Source organism: Falco peregrinus, chromosome 4 (assembly GCF_023634155.1).
Source record: "Falco peregrinus isolate bFalPer1 chromosome 4, bFalPer1.pri, whole genome shotgun sequence".
NCBI lineage: Eukaryota > Metazoa > Chordata > Aves > Falconiformes > Falconidae > Falco > Falco peregrinus.
Genome location: NC_073724.1, coordinates 52,607,265 through 52,629,054, shown reverse-complemented (window position 1 = coordinate 52,629,054; position 21,790 = coordinate 52,607,265). Strand labels below are relative to the sequence as shown.

Genomic DNA, 21,790 nt, shown 5'->3' with positions numbered 1-21,790 from the left:
TCAAAAATGCAGCTGTACTAGTGTACATTTTTTCCCTTGAAAACAAAAACCTACGCTTCTTCCTCAAATCTGACTTCTGCCTTGATGTTAAAAGTCCTCAAGCGCTGCTGTCGGTCTGCCACTTTTGCAAATGATCACTTTCTGATCACTTTGCTGTCAAGGGAAAAACCCTGTTCTTCCCTGTGAACTGCAGACTCAGTAAATAGATTGTGAAATCTGACCTGCCTGTGTCTTCACAGTGAAGGACAGACATGGTGTTTTACCCATAACCATTAATTTCTGGTCTGTGCTAGATCCCAATGCCATGTTACTATTTGCAGAATTAACACAGTTGGGTTCTTGCTATTACTAAATGCTAACATGAGATGTAGGTTAAAGATAACGGTGTTTTTCGTTGTAGGCCCACACAGTACCCGTGCCCTCTCCCCTATCCCATCTGTGCTTGAGATGAACCAGATGCTGAGCATGTTATCCTTTAACAAAACATCCTAGTGTTTTAACTTAGCATAAAAAGCTGAGCTTTTTTTTTTTAATGGTCAAGAATTTGGTTAATTAAAAGGATGTGGAGGCAGCATTCGTGGCTCTGTTGCAACTCATCACTGAGCAGCAAAGATGAGGATTGTAAAGAAGCTGCAGAATCTGCTTGTGTAAACGTCATTAGAAGCTTGAGCTGATAGCTCCTGAGCTGAAATGCTGCTGCTGTGAAGTTTGAAGTCCATACCCTTTAAGCGTGTTAACGACAGGGATATACCACCCCCAAAAAACCAAGGGTGGGCAGAACTTTAAGTGAAATGTTTTGCCTCTGTGTTTGCAGAGTGCTGAGCTAGTGAAATCAGTATTAGCTAATGCAACTCCAGTAGTCCTTAAACTTTAAGCTGTCTGAAACTTGGGATTTGCACAGCAGCCTAGTCTAGAAGAATGTAAGCTTTTTTATACTTGTAAGAAAAATTACCCCTGCTGAGAAATCTATAATAAACACTGAAATAGTTTGTGTGTAAACAAATTAAATTCTGGACTTGATGTACTTTAAAACATCTGGCCTGGCTGATGTGGGGGTGGTGGTGGTAGCAAAGCAATATTATTTTTTTTTAAAGTCTAGTTTTTAAAACACCAGCCATTTTTTGAGAAGTAAATCATGGGTATTCAGTTCTAAAGTGCTTTCTCTGGCCATACACATCCTCTGCTCTCCAGAAGATTTCCTGCCAGAAAGTCTAAAACTTAGGTGGAAAATATGTTTGTTTGGAACAAAACTTCAAAGAAGGAAAGAGATAAATTGGGTTATTTATGGAAAAACAACTTAAACAGCATCTGAAATTGCAGTACTACAATATTTACTATAATCATCTTCTTAACTACTTAGATGCAGATGCTTTACCTGAAAACACCGCTGTCACTTCAAGTGAAATACCAACAACTCTAGTGGATGCGTCAGACTTTGAGTGTTCCCTCTGCATGAGGTACGACTGCATTGACCTAGGATTACAATCAGAAAGCCTTTCTAGCTTTTGAAAACGCCTTTCATGGTATCGGAAGGGAAACCTGCCAGAGAATGTCTAAATCGTTACTGTGTTCCTTTTTGCTGGACCTTGCATCTGGTGAATCTTTACAGATGCGGCTTTCTCCATTATGCCTCCATTGCTTACCACTTAGAAGGTTTTCATTTTTAGGTCCTTAGATAAAACTGTCACCTGCTTTGTACAGAAGCAGGAAAGGAAGACATGGCTTGGTCTAGTCACCCCTTTCCACAGTTTGGGAGTCTGAATTGTTATTGTTGGCAGCTCAGCTTTTCTGTTCTGTGTTTGCATATTCAGGTTGTTCTATGAACCTGTTACCACCCCCTGTGGACACACCTTTTGCCTCAAATGCCTTGAGCGTTGCCTTGACCATAATCCACATTGCCCACTCTGCAAAGAAAAACTGTCCGAAGTAAGTATGTCATGCCCCAATTAACAAAGCTGCACAAAGTTGTGTTCTTCTGAAAGTAGAATTTATATTCTATAATTACAATACATAATTCTACAAAAAGAATGAAAGGGAAAGAAAACTCTGTGGGTATTTCCTCTGCTCTACTCACAGGCTGCATCAAAAGCAGCGTGGCCAGCAGGTCAAGGGAGGTGATTCTGCCCCTCTGCTCTGCTCCGGTGAGACCCCACCTGCAGTGCTGCATCCAGCTCTGGGGTCCTCAGCACAAGAAAGACATGGACCTGTTGGAGTGGGTCCAGAGGGAGGGCCACAAAGATGAGAGGGATGGAGCACCTTTCCTTTGAAGAGAGGCTGAGAGAGTTGGGGGTATTGAGCATGGAGAAGAGAAGGCTCTAGGCAGACCTGATTGTGGCCTTTCAGTGCTTAAAGGGGGCTTTAAGAAAGATGGGAACAATCATTTTAGCAGGGCCTGTTGTGATAGGACGAGGGGTAATGGTTTTAAACTGAGTGTAGATTTAGACTAGATATAAGGAAGAAATTTTTAACGATGAGGGTGGGGAAATAAGTGGAACAAGTTGCCCAGAGAGGTGGTAGATGCCCCATCCCTGGAAGCATTCAAGGTCAGATTGGACAGGGCTCTAAGCAACCTGATCTAATTGAAGGTGTCCTTGCTCAATGCAGGGGTTGGACAAGGTGACCTTTAAAGGTCCCTTCTAACCCAAACTATTCTACGAAACAGGAGCAGCACAGTAGTACCCACAGCAGCATGCAGATGTGCACAGACCTCATTTGCTCCATAATATATTTTGTCATTTCTTGGAAGACAAGGAGGGGTTTGCTGGTGCTTAAAGCAATAGAGGCTTCCAGTATCATGTCAGGCTTATGCTTGGGGAGTCCCAGCCATAGCCCTGTTCATACTGCATCTCCAGTTTGTGTATCTACCTGTGGTGAATGAGGAATGGTCACTCCTTGGTCAATGCTTCTGTTCCAGCAGACATAATGTTTGTCATACTTGGAGTACTTCTTGGCAGTAATCTGGCAGCTCTAGGTGAAAAGAATATGTGTCTTCTGCAAAAGTGAGGGGGGATTGTCTTTTCTTGCTGGTGGTACAAATTCTGCCAAAAAAAGGGCAGGGGTTATAGTTAAGTAGGCACTGGAGTCAACCACATACCCTAAAGTGGAAGTCTTGATGCATGAAGGCTGGAAAGGAGGAGGAATCGGTACCATCCTGACTAACGTGCTGTTTGGCCTTAGGAAAGGGATGGGTTGGGAGGAAGAGATGTTACTTGTTTTGTTGTCAGACTGAAGAGCTGACTCTTCCTTGCAGTTTCTGGCAAGCAGAACTTACAAGAAGACCGTCCTTACAGAAGAACTGATAGTCCGTTACTTACCAGAAGAATTATCTGAAAGGAAGAAAGTGTATGAGGAAGAAATGAAGGAATTGTCAAAGTAAGCTATTTACTACTGACAGCTGTTACAGAAATGTATTTTCCAATCTAAATTACTGAAAAATCTTCATTTGCTTATGAAAATGCACAAACTGAATGAATTTGTAAAGGAACCTGCCAGATGTTTATCTGTAAAGGTGTCAAAAATACAAAACAAGTAAAAATGTGCTTGGATGTTAGAGAGGCACGATGATACTCTAAAAATGAAGATCATTGCTTTTTTCTCTGAAACAATATAATAGATTTAAAATGTATAATGTATGGGTTTTTTTCTGGGAGTAGAATTCAAGTTGTAAATGGGTTATACTTCAGGTTGGGAAAAGTTCAAGGATCTGGTTTTGTCAGTGACTTGTGGATCTTGTGCTACAACTCAGCTGAAAAAAAAACCAAAACCCACCCAACATGCAATTAAGCCTGAAAAAATTAAGTGGACTAGTGGACTTCCTCAAAATTAAAGGGGTTTACTGAGCTTGGAAATTCTGTACCATCATGCTTTGAACATGGAAGTGGGTTAGAGGCATTGTTTCCTTAGTGTATTGACAGAGAGTCCTGAAATATGTTTGTCTTGTAAAAATGACAAACCTCAACCACATACAGGTTTGCGAAGAGCAAGTCTAAGGAAACCACTGGAATCAATGTCACATTAAGGGTTTATGCTGAATGTAGCACTTGCCAGAAAAAGCCTGAACTTTTTTTTCCTCAATTATCTTACAGTTTGAATAAAGATGTTCCCATCTTCGTATGTACCATGGCCTTCCCTACCATCCCTTGCCCACTCCATGTCTTTGAGCCTCGTTATCGTCTAATGATAAGAAGATGCATGGAAACTGGTACCAAGCAGTTTGGCATGTGCTTAGCTGACGAATTAAAAGGGTAAGGAGTTGAGCTGAGAATGTCCTGTTGTTGCAGAAGCTGTTGTGATGCTAATGGAGTACTACAGCACAGTATACTTGTCTCTCCAAACTACTGCAGTTCCTTCCAGTCCTGCATGTACCAATACTGAAGTTGCTGGCTCTTTAGTTTTGTATCTTAAACATCCCTTTTGATGCAAAGACGTAATTTTTATTGCTCCTCTGTTGAATGCATAGCAAGAATACAACTTATCCTGCTACTACAGACTCCTAAAATAGCACCTAATTGTCTGTGTGGTTGGAAAGCTTTCTAGCCTGTTTGTTCTGGTGAAAGTTTTCTGTCTGGGTAAGTTTGTTCCTCTGTCTACTCTATTTTAAAAGCCAAAAATAATATTAAAAAATAAAAATATCCAAACCTTCCATAGCTTTCCTGCATAGGTGGTATCATTTGAATGAGACAAAGTATACCCTTGGCTGAGAAGTCTGTTTTGCTGCTGAATGTTGAATTTTGATGTTTGTCTTTACCACCGTGTTGCAATGTCTAAACTATCTGCAGTGAGTGGGTTGTGTTGTTGTTCTATATGATCTTGCCTTTAATTCATTTTTGTGAATTCTGATACTGGTGTGTTTCCAGCTCCCTATGTGGAAACTGACTAGATGACTGGTAAAGGGCCCTTCCTACCCAGACTATTCTATGAAAACCTTCAGGTTTTTAAGTCCTTTATAGATAATAGGTTTTTGGGTGAAGGGGATAAGAAGATGCTCATAGGGAAAAATACAAGGTGGTCTCTTGAGAGGTCTGCCTTATGAGATGTGATAGGTAGTTGCTGTCTTCAGAAGGTATGTTGGCATAATGCAGATTGTAGAATGGGAATTTTTAAGAACACATTAGACAGGCATCCTCAGGAAGCAGCATTTTTGTAGGTGATCATCACTGGAGCTGAGAGGAGGGCAGTCATACTGGGGCCTGGCATCCTTTCCATGTCCAGTTCAGTTGCGGGTTTTTTTGTGGGTTTTATTTGTTTGGATTTTTTTTTCCCTCCCAGACTGGATGGTAAGGTGGCAGTAAGAAAACAGAAGATGTTGCAGCTTCCAGTTGGCTCTGCCTGGGCTTCATGCCATTTGGCATGCTGTCAGTGCTGCATGCAGTGAAGTTCAGGCTTCAACAGCAGCTGATGCTCCATGGTCCCTTTCAGGCTTGTTACCAATTTTCTGGAAGCAAATACTTGTAAGAGTGAGGACAGAACGACCCTAGGACATCACTGATAACTCTCTTTGCATCTGTGAAGGCTTGTGGAAGAGCCAAACTTAATTGGAGTCAGGCCTAATACAGAGGGCTAAGGGGTTATAATCCCAGAACTACAAGAACTGGTTTATTAGATAGTGTTGTAAAGGTTGTTATTTTAAAATGCAACCAGTGTGGTCAAATTTTGATGTCATGTCTGTTTTGAGTTACTAAAATAATTAAACTTTTTAACCATGGTAACTTTTAACAGTGAAGCACAGGAAGCCTTCATCTGTAGACACCTGGCAGGCTGTTGTAGCTTCTTACATTAAGTGAAGAAGTTCTCCTGTTTATTCAAAATTGCGAAATCAACTGGGAATACAAAAAGTGGGGAAACTTGTTTTGCTTCATCTATTAAGACATGGATACATACCTCCCTTGAAAAAGTGACAAGACACGTTCAATTTATTACCTTCCTCTGTTTTATTTCTCCATTTTAAGTTAAAATTGGGAGAAGAATATAAACTTTTAGTGTGTGTCTGTACATTTCAGACCAGTCTCCAGGTGCTTTCTTGTCTCTCTTTGATTAAAGTCACTTTCTATCCAAAAGTAACTTCTCAAAGAATGACAAAAAAAGAAAAATCATTGTTTACTTCTAGATCTAAATTCGGTATCAACGCCACTAAAATCATTAGTTTAAAACAGTTGTTAAGTAGCTGTTTAAATACTTACTTTTCATAATCCCACTGGTAGAGCACCGGGGCTTAGCTGTGTGCAGCTATACTCCTCTTGCTCTTCCTCACTTTGTTCTGTGCAATGGCTGGGACAGAACGGTTGTTCAGTGGTGAGTGTTTCCCCCTGCCCCACCACGATTTCTGGTAGAGTAGAAATGGGAGTAATTTCCCCACAGTGCTACTGTTTCTTCATCACTCCAATATAAGAAATGGCAAGCCCTGGTAAAACAAGTATTTCCCTGATGAAGCATTTATCAGATTCTGCAGGGACTTGGTATCTGGACATGAGACCAGGTACAGTACGTTCTCCTGCTTAGCAGTAGGCTGAGATGCAGAAATGCAAATGCTGGCAGGTTAATGTATCGTGAAGTCATTGCACAGTCAGCCTCTCCAGTGAACTCACTACAGCACAAATGTAGAGTAGGTGAGCTTGATAATTTAAAGTAGAAAAATAAAAATTGTTGCATGCTTGTTTCCAGAGCATGATTAAAACCTGTGCCTACTTTAAATATAACAAACATGCTTTTGTAAAGAGGGTATTTGGATTTGTTTTGGTGGTGTTCTTTGCTTTTTTTCTAACTTGAAACAAGTGCAAGAAAAATCTTGCTATATATTGAAGCTTTTTCTTTCTAAAGCCTGTAATCCTCTGTTAACACCTCAGAGTAGGGGGATAGCCCTCCCAGCCCTGCGTTTGTTCCTCAGTTTCTGGACTTCATTATGGTATCTTTACCCATCTTGTTTTCTTTGCAAACCAGGTGAATTTTGCCACCAGCAGCTGGCAATTCCCAGCATGGAATGTGCTGCACTTAGTTTCCTGTCCCTTCCCAACCTTCCCACCCCACAAATACACTCTGAAGATGCTGTTGCCCTGGATCTCTGAGGGAAGGCAGAAAGGGTGGGGGTTGTGTGACTTATGTGAATAAGCAGAAATGTATTATCACCAAAATAGGATCCTCTTTCAAATAAGTGGTGAATTAGGCCCAGTATTTGACCTGATGTGTATAAACACTTGCTGATGACTTCCACTTTTATGCCCTTCTGTCATTTCAGATTTGCAGATCATGGCTGTATATTAGAGATCAGGGACGTAAAGTTTTTTCCTGATGGGCGCTCAGTTGTTGATACAGTTGGTGTCCGTCGTTTTAGGGTCTTAAGCCATGGCCAGCGAGATGGATATAACACAGCAAACATCGAGTATCTTGAAGATAAAAAGGTGATCTATGGCGCAAAGTTATTCATACCCATGTATTGCTGGATTCACTTAAACAGCCTTTCCTTGTTGCATTTCAAGCTAGCTGTGCATTATTTTTAAACCAATATCATTATAAATACTAAAGCTCTAATTTGAAAATCATGGAACAAACTTTGTCTCTTCCTTCCCTTTCTTCCTTTCTGCCCTTATAATTATCTCTGCTTGAAGTGTTACACTCCCTTCATGGATCTCAAAGTAGCTTCTGAGACTCAGATGCTAAGTGCTGAGGTCTGTCATGATGTGTAGATGAGGTCAGAGTAATGTTTTAAAATTACGGTACGGACTTGAAACCCTTCTAAGAGCACGTGCCCCTGTTGTTGGAGAATTGACTATTCTCTTCTGGCACTGAACAGAGTTGGCAGACTTCATGTGACCTCCAGGCTCTCATTTACAGAACAGGGCCTCAAACAGGTGTGGGAGTCCACTCAAAGTGAGATTTTAGTGATGTGTAGTTAACTGTGCCTTACAAGCATCCATCAGAGCTGGCTGAGAGCAGAGAAATGCAGAGGGGAGCAGGTTTTAAAAACAACACCTCTTAAAACCTGCAGCAATTGCTTGTGATGGGCGTTGGCCAAAGGGTGAATTTTTGGCCATGCTTAACGGTGACTTTCTGGATCATCTTCCAGAGCATGTCCATAAAATCTGGATCCCTCTTAACACTGAGTTTAGTAGTAATCTCATGCCAGTTGATGAAGTCCAGTCTGGTCCTATAGCTCTTCAGCGTGCTCTCATAGTTGAAGTGCAAGTCTGTAAAGTCTTAGTAGGGCTTTTCTAACCTGTGCAGGATGATGCAGTTGTTCGCCAGGGCAGGAAAGGCAGATCGCATGGAGATGCCTCCCCCTGTCAAAGGTTGGAGTAGGTAGTCTGCTTGGAGTAAGGGCTCTGCCATCTTTAAGTCCCCAGTGATGGGTGGTGGAACACAGGTAACCAAGCATTGTTTGTAGATGGTGCCAGACACCCACCTCTTCATAACTAGGGTGAGATTTTCCTTGTCTCACTTGAGAGGCTAACATCTGTGTTCAGCACCCTATGTCCATGTTATATCTGATGGTGAGAACAGTCTAAAGCTGCCCATTTTATCTGCTCTGGTTTAGATACGTACCTTAAAATGAGATTAATTGCCCTCTAGAGCTGTTTCTTCTCAACTGTGAAGGGCATCCAGAGCATCTAGTCAGGTGTGTGCACCTGAGTAGCCCAATGAATCACATCATTGGTGTGTACAGTTTACGGGGGGGGGGGAAGACCCCAACAACCCCAAAAACCCCAAATGAAAAAAAACCCCAAACCAAATCACCAATTTGGAGTGGGTTTTGCTTCTGCTTTTTTGTTTTCCCTAATAGCCAATAGTTAGGTCTGTTCAACTATAACACTTTTTGCCTCAGCAAGGGTATGTATGTTTTGTTTTGGGGTTTTTTTGGTTTTTTTTTTTTTAATGGCCATTCCTGGTATTGGGAAAGCATCCACTTCCCCTGCTTCCTGCCTGCTCAGGTGTCTGCCCTCCTCCTCCTCCTTGGCTGTCCTGACATGGCCTTAATGCTTCTATAAAATACTGCTGGTCTCTTAAGTGCTGTAGACCCCCTGTCTCTGTGCTCGTTGGCAGTAGTGTTTCTTTTGTTTTGCCAGGTGATTTACCAATGTTCAGAGGTCCTTCTGTGACAGGAACTTGAGATTGTGGGTTTGAGATGATTAATATGATATCCTAGGATTAGAGAGCAGATACTTCTGTCGTGCCAGCATTTTGGAATGGACATTAACAAGGCAGTAACTGCTCCAAGAAATGTCACTTCAGAACACCTAGGGGAGGGTAAAAAGATTTCAGCATCACAGGTTTGAAATCTGAGACTTACTTAGATAAGGACATTTGAACAGCTGTAGTCACTACATTATTTTGCTTCGTTTGCTTCTGGGGAAGCATATGGACTCCACGGTATCAAACCTGTTTTGTTCCATCTCTCTTCTTTTAACGATAAGGTTGAAGGACCGGAATATGAAGAACTTGTCCGTCTTCATGATTCAGTTTATGATCAAGCTGTTGCCTGGTTTACTTCTCTTAAAGACAATATGAAAGTACAAATTCTGAATCATTTTGGGTCCATGCCAGGAAAAGAACCAGAGCCACAGGTAATAACACTTTCCTACTTATGCAGCCTTATTCCATACAGATTTTTTACGCAAGACTACTTCCTGACAGGTTTTTGCTCTGCTTTTCTACACTCTAAACTCTTATTTACCCAATTTGAATCTATTAGTATGAAGCACAGAAAACAGTTAATCAGTGGAAAGCAGTGTATCAATGTAAGTTGATAGTTGAAAAGATCAGTCCTAATAATGTGTATAGACAAGGAGAGCACCTGAAATTAAGTGTTTAGTTGTTGTTTGAACTGTTTTGTGACAACTTTATCAAATAGAAGGTGGGAAGAAAGGTGGTGCACTTCAAGGGGCAGTGCCAGTTGAACACATGATTGCATGTCTTTCCATCTCTTTGCAGAGCAATCCCAGTGGTCCTGCCTGGTACTGGTGGCTCTTGGCAGTGTTGCCTCTGGAAAACAGAGCTCAGCTGGCTATATTGGCTATGACCTCCCTTAAAGATCGTCTTATCGCCATCAGACGCGTATTGATATTTGTGACTCGCAAAAGACCCAGATAACATGGACTTCAGTTGTGAGTGGGCACCAAAACCATCTCAAGACAGGTTGTTCTGGGGGAGGGCAAAGGGGGAGGGTTGTTTTTTGGGTTTTTTTAAAGATTCCTTCAAAAAGCAACAGCCCTTTCTGACTGCGTCTAGCATCCGTTGATTGCATTGGTTTGTTATCCTGGGTATTCACCAAACCTTGCACTCTCTCCTGTTGTCCTGATGAAATCTGAGCCTCTACAAAGCTGTGCTACAGTTAGAGCGCAGCTGATAGATGTGGATAATTGCTTCAAAGTACTATGGTAGAGTTGATGTTTCTAGCCTGCAAGAGAGTTAAGTACTAGAGTAGCACCATTGGCCTGCATGTGATTTGGATTTCCACTTGGTAGGAAAAGGAAACTGGACAGTGGATTGAAGAGGTGTTTCCTAGACTTTCTTGAAGGTAGTGAACAGAAGAGGAGTTACGCTGCCTGGCAGAAGTATGCATGAAGACTATAATCAACAGTATGCTCCGTCAGTGAATCGGTAGGCAGTCTGTCACACACCCACATCTCTCTCTTCAGGGAATAGCAGTCTGTGAGGAAAAAAAAAATTAAGCTGTTTGTGGTCAAGGCATCTGAGGATGTTTATCTGAAAGAATAATAGCTACTGAATAAGTACACTATTTAGTAGCCTTAGGTAATCCCTTGTGTTGTGATTTGTGTGTTGTAGCAGATTGAGTATGTATAAAATGTTTGGAAAGGTGTACTTTGGTTTATTTGAAAAGAAAAATCAAAGTAATCCTGGCTGGTCCTATTGCTAAATTCAAATCAGACAGTCTCCCTCAAGTATGGTAAATGCTGCTGTGAAATAACAATTTCACCCCAAGTACGAGGGAGGCATGCTGCAGTTTACTCTGAATGCCAGCTCTGCAAGTGAGACTGGCAAGGATGAAACATGGGGAGGTTTGTCACCCTCCTGCCTGCAGTGTCATGCCAACCTCCCGTTACATTGGGGTGATCTCTTCTGAACGTGTTTCAAACCGAAAGTATTGTAGTTTAGTACCGGTTGCTGTATGTGATGGAAATCAGTCCACAATAACACCATGAAAGGAGGCACAAACCAAACCTCTAAAGGCAAGTCTCAATGCAAGCTTAAGTCAGGTGTTAACCTTCATTTGTCTCTTTTATGTTTTTATATATTGTTTTGTTAATATCTAACTTTGATAGCTATTAAATCGATCACTTGTCTGTCCGATGATCAACATTTGCTCAACTGCCAATGAAATAACTAAGTGTTACCAATTCAATTGGCGTAGCTTCCTATAAGTAGAACTGATACTACCAACAGGGGGGAAAAACGTTGACTTGAATCTCCATGTGCTGCAAGCACAGCAAGACCAATGTAAAGACTTGTTCATGTGCAGAAGTCTGGTAAGAAGAAATTGCTTTTTACCTAAATGGTCAAAGTGCCTGGTTTCTTTCTTAGTTTTTTTTTTTTGTCCTTATTTGTCAATGAAGATGTATTTAAACTTTTTTTTTCCACTTTGCACATGAATTCTGGAAGAAGACTGCATTAAAATGCAGTGATTGCGATATATTACCTGCTCTCTTTGGGTATTGTAGTTATAACCTGTGTGGTCTGGGAAACAAAAATACAGGTTTTTTTCCTTTCAGCAAATGGCTACCACAAATGGTTTCTGTAACATACCCTGAATGTACTGTAACTGCCTCTACCTTGAACACGCCTTTTCTATTTAAATAGTTTGTAATTATATTCTCTGAATTGTGAAGTGCATAACTTACAACCAATGATGTCATAACCTCTACAGTAGCCTTCTGCAAATTCTGCTGCCATCACCAAAATACTCAAAATTAAAGTTGAATGCATTTCCTCCAGGATTTGAAGACAAGGAAGTCACTGAAATATAAAGGAGGAGTTTTATGTATGAGGGAGGAAATGTCAGAAGTCAGTAGGTCTTCAGCCCACCATCAGCTGAGCTACTGAAGAGTGGTTTCACAAAGTAATTCTCTGACCAGAAGATGGACTGTATTTGATCTCGCAATCCTTTCTGTTCAGGTTCCTGTTCTTCCCATCCCTTTCCATGCTGTGTATTTCTTCTAGACCCACTTATCTTGCTCCTTCATGTGTTTGGCCTAGTTTTGAGTATTGCTAGTTTAGCTGCGAGGGGACCCTGATGGTATTTGTATATTGCTGGTCCCTGATCTTAAGTGTGCTTAATTTACATATAGGAGTGTGTTTAAGAAAAAAAAAAAAATAAAATCAAGGTGCTAGTTAGTGTCTTCTTGGCTTTGCCTCAGTAACTAATGTGAATATTCTTCTTTGCAAAAGTGATTTTTCAAGATATCTACTTTTGAGGTACTTCTGAGAGGAAACCCTATGGAACAAGAGAGATTGTTTACTGCTGTTCTGTAATGTGCAAAGACACGTTTTACATCAAAAGCGACATTACTATGTTTGTGAAGGTCTGCATAATTAATGGAATGATAGTTACCGAAGAGAATACTGAACTGTAGAGGGATTTTTTTTTAGTCAAGGTTTAAAGTGGTTTGTGAATATTTCAGTGACTGATGTTTTGGATAAATGATAACAACGTAGGATTTGTCTGTGTATGGATGCAAATAATCATATTAGCAGCCCAAAGCTGACATTTCTTCCAAAACATTGAATGCTGATTGAATAGCGAAGCTTTAATAAATAGAAGTACAAAAGATCACCACTGCCCTGTGGTACTTGCTTTCTAAGGGAAAGTACCAGTTTCAATGTTACCAAATTATCTCTGCCATATAATCTCTACAGCATCCAGTAGTACCTCATGGGAAAAGCTAGCTATGTCATTTCTCTCTGCGAGGATATGTCCACGTTACAGCCGATCTACACTTAAGCGTAACTTGTCGCCAAGGTACATGTGGAAGCATTGGAGCTGAGCTCCTGGAAGAGATAGATAGGATTTGTTGCCTTTCTAGCTCATTACACTTTTCTTGCTTGCTTTCCAAGCAAGGATGCTGGGATATATGATGAGTCTTTTCACTGTGGTGAATGTGGCCCTTCTTTATACACCGTAAAGAGGCCAAAAAAAAAAAAAAAAAAATCCCTCTACCTCTACACCTGTTGTTCACCTGTAAAGCTTCAAGCTACAAAATTATATATATATTTTAACCTTTTTTTGTCTTTCAGAAGCATACTAATTGTTTGCCACTGAGGCCTTTTATCTACTGTATTTTAATATGTTCATTTGATAGTCATCAAGATCTCTTTGTACTTCTAAGCTGTAGATCTTGTCATGTTTCTTACTGCTCCTTTTTCCTTGTTCTCCAGTCCACTTTTAAATTGATAAATAGAAAGCTGTACACTCTCTATTCCTATTACATTTTACACTAGTGGAACTGGTATTTTGGTAGCGCCTTAATTTTGCAGTTGTGAAACGATTGTATCAGCTCTTATCTGGGGCTTCTGACCAGATTTAAACGAGTATGTTTAATGTAGATAAACTTGAAACCATTTTTTACTGTTTTAAAGCTAGTTATGAAATGGAGTGTGTACATATGTATAAATATAAATTATTAATCTGCACCTTTTTGTATCTAGTAAATACAGGAGAAGTTCATGTTCTAACCACATTTGGCACTTCTTGTTGCATAAGCAAAGCCAAAACTTTTTTTTTAAAATTGCAATGTTCATTTCATGTATATTTGCAATATTCATGGGAAATGTATTTAATTTATGTGATATTTGGAATAAAACAGATTGAATTTACAAGAGTGTGAGTTTGTGGAAAGCTTTATCGCTCTGTGAGGGCTGAAAGCTGTGGTAAATACGGTCTGACCAGGAAGAAGCTGCTGATGTGCTGTGGTTGGAAGGGGGATCATAGTTTGGTTTTCCTGACAGGACCCCAAGGGATTAGAATTGGCCTGACGAGGTTTTAAGAAGCAAATGGCATTCCAGAAGTGGCAGTTAGCTGTTGGGGTTCACAGGTTGCATGGCAAAGGCTTTAGCAGTGGTGTGACAGAAGCAGGGGAGGGGAGGCTGTAGAGAGTACAGCACCGTGGGGCTGGCTGGGGACCCGGGGCAGCCTGTGGTGTGAATTCGCTGGGTGGGAATGTGAGGGGTGGATTTGAAGGGGAGCTGGAGGTTACCAAAGTAGTGGAGAGGTAAACCTGCTCTTGGCAGAGGGGGGGGGGGGGGGGGGGAGGGGATGAACCCTTAGCTTCCCCTGTGAGTGGGATGCGATAAAGTTGGGAGAGGGATCACGCAGTGGTCTCTTCCTTTTGTGGCTTCTTGGACTGAATACCTATATTTTAGCCTGAAGTGTGACCTGACTGGCCCAGTGAAATAAACTCTGGAAAAAATACAGTTACAATTAAGGGCACAAAATGTTTTGTTGACTAAGCCCAGTGAAATAAAGTACCTTCAGGGTGCTGTGAGGTGGAGGCAATGCTTCACACCAAGTCACTGGGCATGGCTGGCACCGGTGTGGGAACTGGATGGTGGCCAGGCTGCAGCAGCAAAATGCAGTTGTGGGAGGGCAAAGCTGAGCCAGATAGCTGAGGGACAGGATATGCTCTCTGCAATGTCTTGCTGCCAGTAGAGCAAAACCACTCTAAAGGAATTTTTGCATTTTTTTGTAAATATTAGCCTTTATTTTTTTCTTTTGGTGTTGGATTGACTTTGGCCTTTGTGCCTGTATTTACTGAATGTCTGAGCAAACAAACATCAGCTACAGAACTGCTCTTTTAAAAGAGATTGCAAGTGTGTGTTGGAGTATCTGTGTATCTGCTTGAGTTCTTTGATATGCTAGACAACAGTGTTCTTGGAACATCATTCCTTTCACCAAAGGAAGGAGGTGAGGAGAGATGACTGATGTAGTTTTCCTTTTTATTATCCAGATCCTTGTGTACCTCAAGACTTTGAGAGCAACAGAAGCAAAATAACTGCATGAAGTTAGTAAATATTAATAAGATTTTTTTTTCTGACTCTGCATGTCCTTCGCTAGGAGATGTCGAGCCCTGGGAGGGCAGCATGTCAGATTGTGCCCGTTTCCCTGAGCCATATAGCGTGATGCCATTCCTAGAGTGTACAAAACTTAGTGGTCTGTTGTCCTCTTCGTATTGCTCTCTGCCTCATCACACCAGGAACCTGAAATAACACTTCTTAATTCTGTCCAGCAGCATTTGGAAGGCCAAGCACTTCCTGAAGCTGTTGGCTGTTCAACCACCAAACAAGAAAAAAACGAGTCATCTGGACCAAAAAATCTGACACTTTGTATCTATGGGGCAAAGCAAAAAAATAGAATCCATGCCAGCACTTGCCATAGTTCCTCTAATGAACACATATACTACACTTGCAACTAAAAGGCATGTTTTCAATTGCATTTACGTTACCTGGTAGGAACAAGTTGTTTCTAAATTGAGTATCATTTGCTGACAACTTCTACAGCTCTTTTCTGCCATATGTGGGGTTCAGCCTTGTCTGCTAAATTTGGGACTTCATGCATCCATGGAAGAAAATTTCTTCACTTTTAAATGCCACTTACATTTTATTCTCATAAACACCTGCTGTTCTTTTTGTGCAACAGTCACGCTGGATCCCTGCTCTTGGGAGGATGTGGATTTTGAGCACAGAAGCTGGTCCTGGGAGCCAGGCCAGTTAACCTCACCATAGACCGAGTCAGAGGAACAGCTCCGGTCGCCTTTCCCCCACCCAGTATAGTCCAGAGGCAGAGCTGAAACTTCTCAAGTTTTACTCCTAGTGTCCATGTAGACCTGAGGATAGTATCTTGAGGATGGTATACTGCAAGTGTCCAAAAGCATAATTTTCTTTAACCATAATGAAAGACAAAGGGAAACACCTCCATGTAGCCCCTTTACCCCATCAACCCATTCAATGTTCACCATGGCATTAAATTCTCCCACCCACAGTTCAGCTCATGAAAACCATGGGAGACACACTGCCCATCTTGGCTGGGGTCTTTCCTGTGATTCCCAGCTCGTCATCACGAGACCTTGTTCTTCCCTTGCTGTTGCACTGTTTCTCTTTTCACGGGAGGGGAGAAAAGAGAGAAAAGGTAAGAAAGAAACCAAATGCCCAGACAGGTTTCGCTGGCTGGTGGCTCCAGTTGCCAGTTTTTTGGCTAAAGCTGCAGTTGGAGAGCAGGTTCAAGCAGCAGGACCCCTCATGTCCTGTCAGAGCAGAGCTGACAGGGAAAAGAAAGACACTTCTAAAGCAAAAGGAGGGAGGAACATGTAATGTGGTGTCCTTCATCCTAAGAGGAAAGATACCTGACTTTAAGCCTAGGCTCATCACTGCCCTAGAGAAAACGTTCTCTGCTGATGGCTGAGGCACTTCACAGCGCTGGCTGGCTGCCCTCGTTGGCTAACAGGAGATGGACTTACTGTGGCTAAGCAGTCATGGTATCAAAAAATGTCTTAAGTGCTCCATGGCAGCTTTATTTTCTTTTTTAATTTCTTTTTCTTTTTAGTTATTTTTTATTTATTTTTTATTTTTCTATTTCTTTTATCTTAAATGATTTGGCTTGAACAGAAAGAGGGAAGATCATCCATTGCCTGAATGAAAGGGCCCTTACTCAGCACCAACGTGATTTCCCCATTCCCTCTCTGTGAATGTTTTTTGTGGTGTTCAGGTAAGATCTATCCCCATGAGGCTGCGTGGAGATCTGAACCTGCCAGTGACATGTCTTTTAGCAGTTCCAGTTAAACCACTAGCGAGGTTCTGTGTTACAGAGGACGGTTCCTATATCAAGGTATGTAACAAGGCTGTCAAGGTATAGTTGGTTTCTGCAAAGTACATGCCACCAGAGCCTAAGCTGCATCAGGGGCTTCACTGAAGGGTGGCTCCATTTCTGACACCTCCAGGCAGCTGCCTGGAGCCCTGCCTGCCTGTACTTTCAGCAAACATTGTGCTGGAGCATCTGGAAATGATACTGTTCTCTACAGGTGCATCAACAGGTGCTTCTTCATGTGGAGCACTCTGCAAGCAACTTCTATTTTAGTAAATCTGTGAGGTCTTATGTGGCAGTAGGACCCAAAGGGTGCAGACCCAAAGCTTAATTGCCAGTGGAGACTGAGGTTCAAATATAGGTATTCAAAGAAAACAAAAGTTATTTACCCAGAACCAGAAATCATGGAGTATGTGTGACACGTGCATTTCCATCCCAGCCTCCTCCCCCCCTCCTCTGGGCTCTGTTTCCCTGCTCTCTCCTGGAAGTGAGGGAGCACCCACACCTCAAGCACCCTGCTCTGCAATGGGGCCAGAGCAATCCCAGAGGACTGCCCAATACTGAAGTATCCAGCCTGGTTTGCTTGAGGTGCACCATCCCCAGTGCTTAAGTGTAGGTGTGGAAAAAGTGTCTGAAAGGTACCAAGTTACTTTAGAGTAAGTTTTTATTCTCTTTTGTTCACTGTTGCAAATTGGCTCTCTGCCTCCACAACAGGTGTAACTACATGGCCCAATGTCCCTTCTCAACGCTGACTAGTACCGGACACCTGAAAGTACAAGAAATGCATGAATGGGAAAAGAATCTGGTAAGATATTTCTCCCAGATCCCTCCATTTCAGGCTTTTGTATGTTCTGGAAAGCTTTCTCTCTTCCCCCTCCCCTTCCCCCTTCCCCCTCCCCTTCCCCCCTTCCCCCTCCCCTTCCCCCTTCCCCCCTTCCCCCTCCCCCTCCCCCTCCCCTCCCCTCCCCTCCCCTCCTCTTTTTCCAGACGTGTTGTACACAGATTTTGAGGGAGGCTCTGACCTTTAGCAAGTACTGCGGTATCATCATGGCATTCATAAAAACCAATCCACTCCTTCTTTAATCCTGCAATATTGTGACATCAGTGCCATGACATATCAACAAATTCCTCAAATTAATTGTGCACAGAGATCTTTTTATTTCTTTTTTGTTTGTTTGTTTTGTTTTTGTTTTGTCCACTCTCAGGATTTCTATTATTTCTGGTATATTTTCTTTTGCTAGAGAAGTCCAAATGGATCACACTTTCCTAAATGAAGGAATTGTAAAAAAATGGTCCTCCCACTCTTGCACACTTGAGTGTTTTGTTTGCTGTGTAGTTACAGGATTGTGTTCAGAGGCTGTGTGTCTGAATCACAGGCTCCTCGTTTTGCAGAGGTACCTCCTTACCAGATGGTGCTTTCAAGCAAGTAATTTTCTTGTTTACTTTGCAGCAATTGATGCTGCTTAAGTGTCAGCTTTGGCTAGACGTTTTCAAATATTGTCAGTACGTGCCAATTCTACAGTGCAGTGGCTTCTCGATTTCATCTTTATGGCTAGTAACAGGTAATTCCTCTTGGAGGATGTGTACCAAGACACCAGTAAGAGCTGATGCTTTTCCATTTTTAAGACAGCCTGGGTGTATATCTTTTTTTAGCAGAGATACCTAGTCGCCTTCAGAGAGCCAGCTGCTGACTGCAGTTTGCCTTTCGCTCAGCACTGTTCCCTCTGTGCTTAGAGCTGGAAAATCTCTTGGCACGGAGGAGTTAAATATTTCTGAGTTCTCGTTTGAGTCATCTGTCCCTGCATCGAGAGTGGGTTTGCTTGCAAGCACGTATGGGATTGGAGCCGGTCCTGGAACAGGATCGCACAGCTCACGTCTGACATGCACCCACTCAGGCAGAACCCAAGGAACAGCCACTGCAAATACAAAGACACCGAGAGGGGAAGGGACGCACAGGACCTGGGGAGGATTAGCTAAGGACAGTTTGTCCCTTTGCCTTCATTCCTTTGAGGTAGAAGAAGGAATTCAGGGAAAGCGGGGAAGTTTTTGGCTCTGCCTCTGTTTGTAAACTGCTTGTGAGATTGTTTTCTGGCACAAGCAGTGCCTGGCACAGAGCAGCTCTGTGTGTCCACAGTACTAAACCCTCTTTCCCACCCAAAACATGCAGCTTCACAGAAACGACCTCTTGATAATGGTCCCTGCATTGTGCTAACTCCTGAGCTGTGGCTGCAAATTTGAGGAGGTGGGGGTGGTTGGGCTAGTAGCATTATCTAGAAGAAACCTGAAGATTTCCTCAGCTCTTCTTAATTTGCTCGTATAGATGTAGCCTTGATGGATTTTTTTAGGTAATGTGGAGTTTCACAAGAAGCCCTGAGTGTGTGTGGGGTGAGCACAGCTGGGACTGGGGCTCTGAGGGCAGCAGTTTGCCTCTGGCTGCCTTCAGATATGAGGCTGGTGATTGGCACAGGGAATCCTAGCAGGCATCTCCTAGACAATCACATATGCAAGGCTTTACAGTGCTCCAGCTTGATCTCCCTAAATGGAGTATAAGGTCTTGGTCTGCTAAATGTGTGGGAAGGGGAAGGAGTGGAGCACTGAAGAAGTGGCAATAGATTTTGGATGAAATCACAGGGAAGCATCCTAAGGGGTTTGCCTGTTTGTCGAATTTCCCATTGGATCAAGACAGGTTACGAGCCCAGGTTCATGCAAACAGGGCTGATGATGACGAAAGAGCCCAGAGTACACTGCACCAAAAAGGAGTTTAAGGCCACCAGCCTGAACTGGAATAAAAGCCTGTCTGTCCCCATGCCCTGTTTCCAGTAGTACCCAAGACCCCAGGGAAGAACAGGAGAACTAATACTTTGTCTTGCAGCCTCTAGCACTGAAGAGACTTCCTAAGCCAGGTGTGATGTCCGTGTGTTTCAGAGCCCTCAGCAGATCTCACTTCCATGTTTTTTATGGCACCTTTTTGAACCCGTGGGAACTTTCACCATCCACAGCCTTGTTTGATGAGGATGTCCACAGGCAGGCTGGAGGGTATCTGAAGGACTACTTTTTGTTTGGGACTAGGACCTTACTAGCTTCCCTGTGTGCTCCCTAGCCCTTGTATTGGAAGGTTAAATGTAAACCATGGGGGCTTGGTCCGTTCAGGGCTCAGGTGGGTGAGGATGGGCTAGTGAAGGTAGATTTTTGGAAGAAGTCATGGGCAGGTGGCCTTAACAGCTCACCATTCCTCTCTTCTGATAGAGCAAATAAGAGGTGCCAACAGGAGGCACCAGGAGCTGAACAAAGGAAGTGATTCTTCCTCCAAGCCCACAATCTATTTGTTTTTCCACTTTTGTTGTGCTGCTAGTGCTGGCGTAGAGCTTTATCAGACCAGGGAGTCCAGGCTCAGTGACACTCTCTTAGAGCCGTCCTGTAATTCCTCACAGTCAGCCTTCCCCGTATAACCCTGAATGACTCAGCATTATCAAGAGGGAAGAGGCATCTCCATGCACAAGATCTGTGGTGCATTCATGGAGGCTCAAGTGAGCCAAGCAGCCAGACAACTCTGAAGGCGTCTGGATCGATGGTCTTTGCCAGAATAAGTCAGAGATGTTTCTGCTGGTAGCAAAGTTGGCATCATGTGCTAGAAACATATTTTTAGCTATTTTTTTTCTATTCAACAGGCAATTTTGCCATTTCCTCTGCCCACAGTTTTAGAAAACCAAACAGCTAGCAACGCAGAACAGATGGTAGAGACAAATCTGCTTGCAGCATCCAAAGTAAGTAGAAGATGTTTTTGCTATCTGTGAGGTAAGTGGCCACAAAATACAGATGCTAGTCAGACTAAACCCATGCATCTCAATCCCCTTTAATTTGCTGTTGCTGGCAGTTGAAAGGTCACCTCTGAGCTTTAGGAGTGTCAGCTGACAGCAGACCATGCCAGTGTTATCAGCCAGGCACTGTAGGGATGGATACTTGGCTGTTACCTAGTATTTGGAAGAGTTGGAGATGCTCCCAGGTCTCACTCTGCATGGCCTGGCTTTGTTCTGGCCCAGAGCAGGTCCCATCTTGCCTGCTGCCTTCTTCTTCTGCCCTTTATCTAGTTCCCATATTTCTGTTGCAGGCTGACATCTTTCTTCCCTTCTCTCCCAGCCTATCTGAAGCTTGCCAGTGAGAGAGTGCTGTTCACAAGACAAGGAAAAGACAACTAATGCTGGAAACTTCCCAGTGGTGTGCTTTGACTGCTCTAAGTAGTGCTGATTCTACCGCAAGCTGGATGTGGTCACAGCTGGGTGGGAGGGCTGGCAGGGGAGACCTGGGCGTCCACGCTGTGCCAGGGGGACCATGCGTCTTGCTGCTGGGGCTGCTCCCCTGATTCTTCCTCTGGTACATCCATGCCTTTGGGGATGAGTGGGGAAGCTCAGTGGAACAAGATCCAGTCAGATAGTCTAGATAGACCGATCAAGTCAAGCCTTCAAAGGAATGGAGATGAAGGGACAAACTGTCCTTAGCTAATCCTCCCCAAGTCCTGCATGTCCCTTCCCCTCTTGGTGTCTTTGCATTTGCAGTGGCTGTTCCTTGGGTTCTGCCTGAGTGGGTGCATGTCAGATGTGAGCTGTGCGATCCTGTTCCAGGACTGGCTCCAAACTAGTTCATTAGCTTGACTAACCTCATCTCCTTCCGCTTAGTGGATGAGGGAAAGGCTGTGGATGTTGTCTACCTGGACTTTAGTCAAGGCTTTGACACCGTCTCCCCCAGCATTCTCCTGGAGAAACTGGCTGCCCACGGCTCGGACAGGTGCACTCTGCACTGGGTAGCAAGCCGGCTGGGTGGCCGGGCCCAAAGAGTGGTGGTGAATGGAGTGACATCCAGCTGGCGACTGGTCACCAGTGGTGTTCCCCAGGGCTCAGTACTGGGGGCAGTTTAATCCTGTTTAATACCTTTATCAATGATCTGGACGAGGGGATCAAGGGCACCCTCAGTAAGCTGGCAGGTGACACCAGG

At 43.1% G+C, this 21,790-nt stretch overlaps 1 protein-coding gene across 2 annotated transcripts in view; it reads left to right on the top strand.

Annotated features, from left to right (window-relative positions):
* LONRF2 (LON peptidase N-terminal domain and ring finger 2) overlaps positions 1-13,824 on the top strand; it is a 37,074-nt gene extending 23,250 nt beyond the window's left edge. Inside the window, exons 6-13 of one of the 2 annotated variants that reach the window (XM_055802048.1) lie at positions 1,361-1,457; positions 1,812-1,926; positions 3,251-3,372; positions 4,086-4,244; positions 7,232-7,394; positions 9,405-9,554; positions 9,922-10,094; positions 10,455-13,824. In XM_055802048.1, coding sequence (XP_055658023.1) covers positions 1,361-1,457; positions 1,812-1,926; positions 3,251-3,372; positions 4,086-4,244; positions 7,232-7,394; positions 9,405-9,554; positions 9,922-10,080 — 965 coding nt within the window. In that variant the 3' untranslated portion in view covers positions 10,081-10,094; positions 10,455-13,824. Of the gene's footprint in view, positions 1-1,360; positions 1,458-1,811; positions 1,927-3,250; positions 3,373-4,085; positions 4,245-7,231; positions 7,395-9,404; positions 9,555-9,921 lie in introns of both variants that reach the window. The other variant, XM_055802047.1, reaches the window with a different exon arrangement.
* The last annotated feature ends 7,966 nt before the right edge of the window (positions 13,825-21,790 follow it).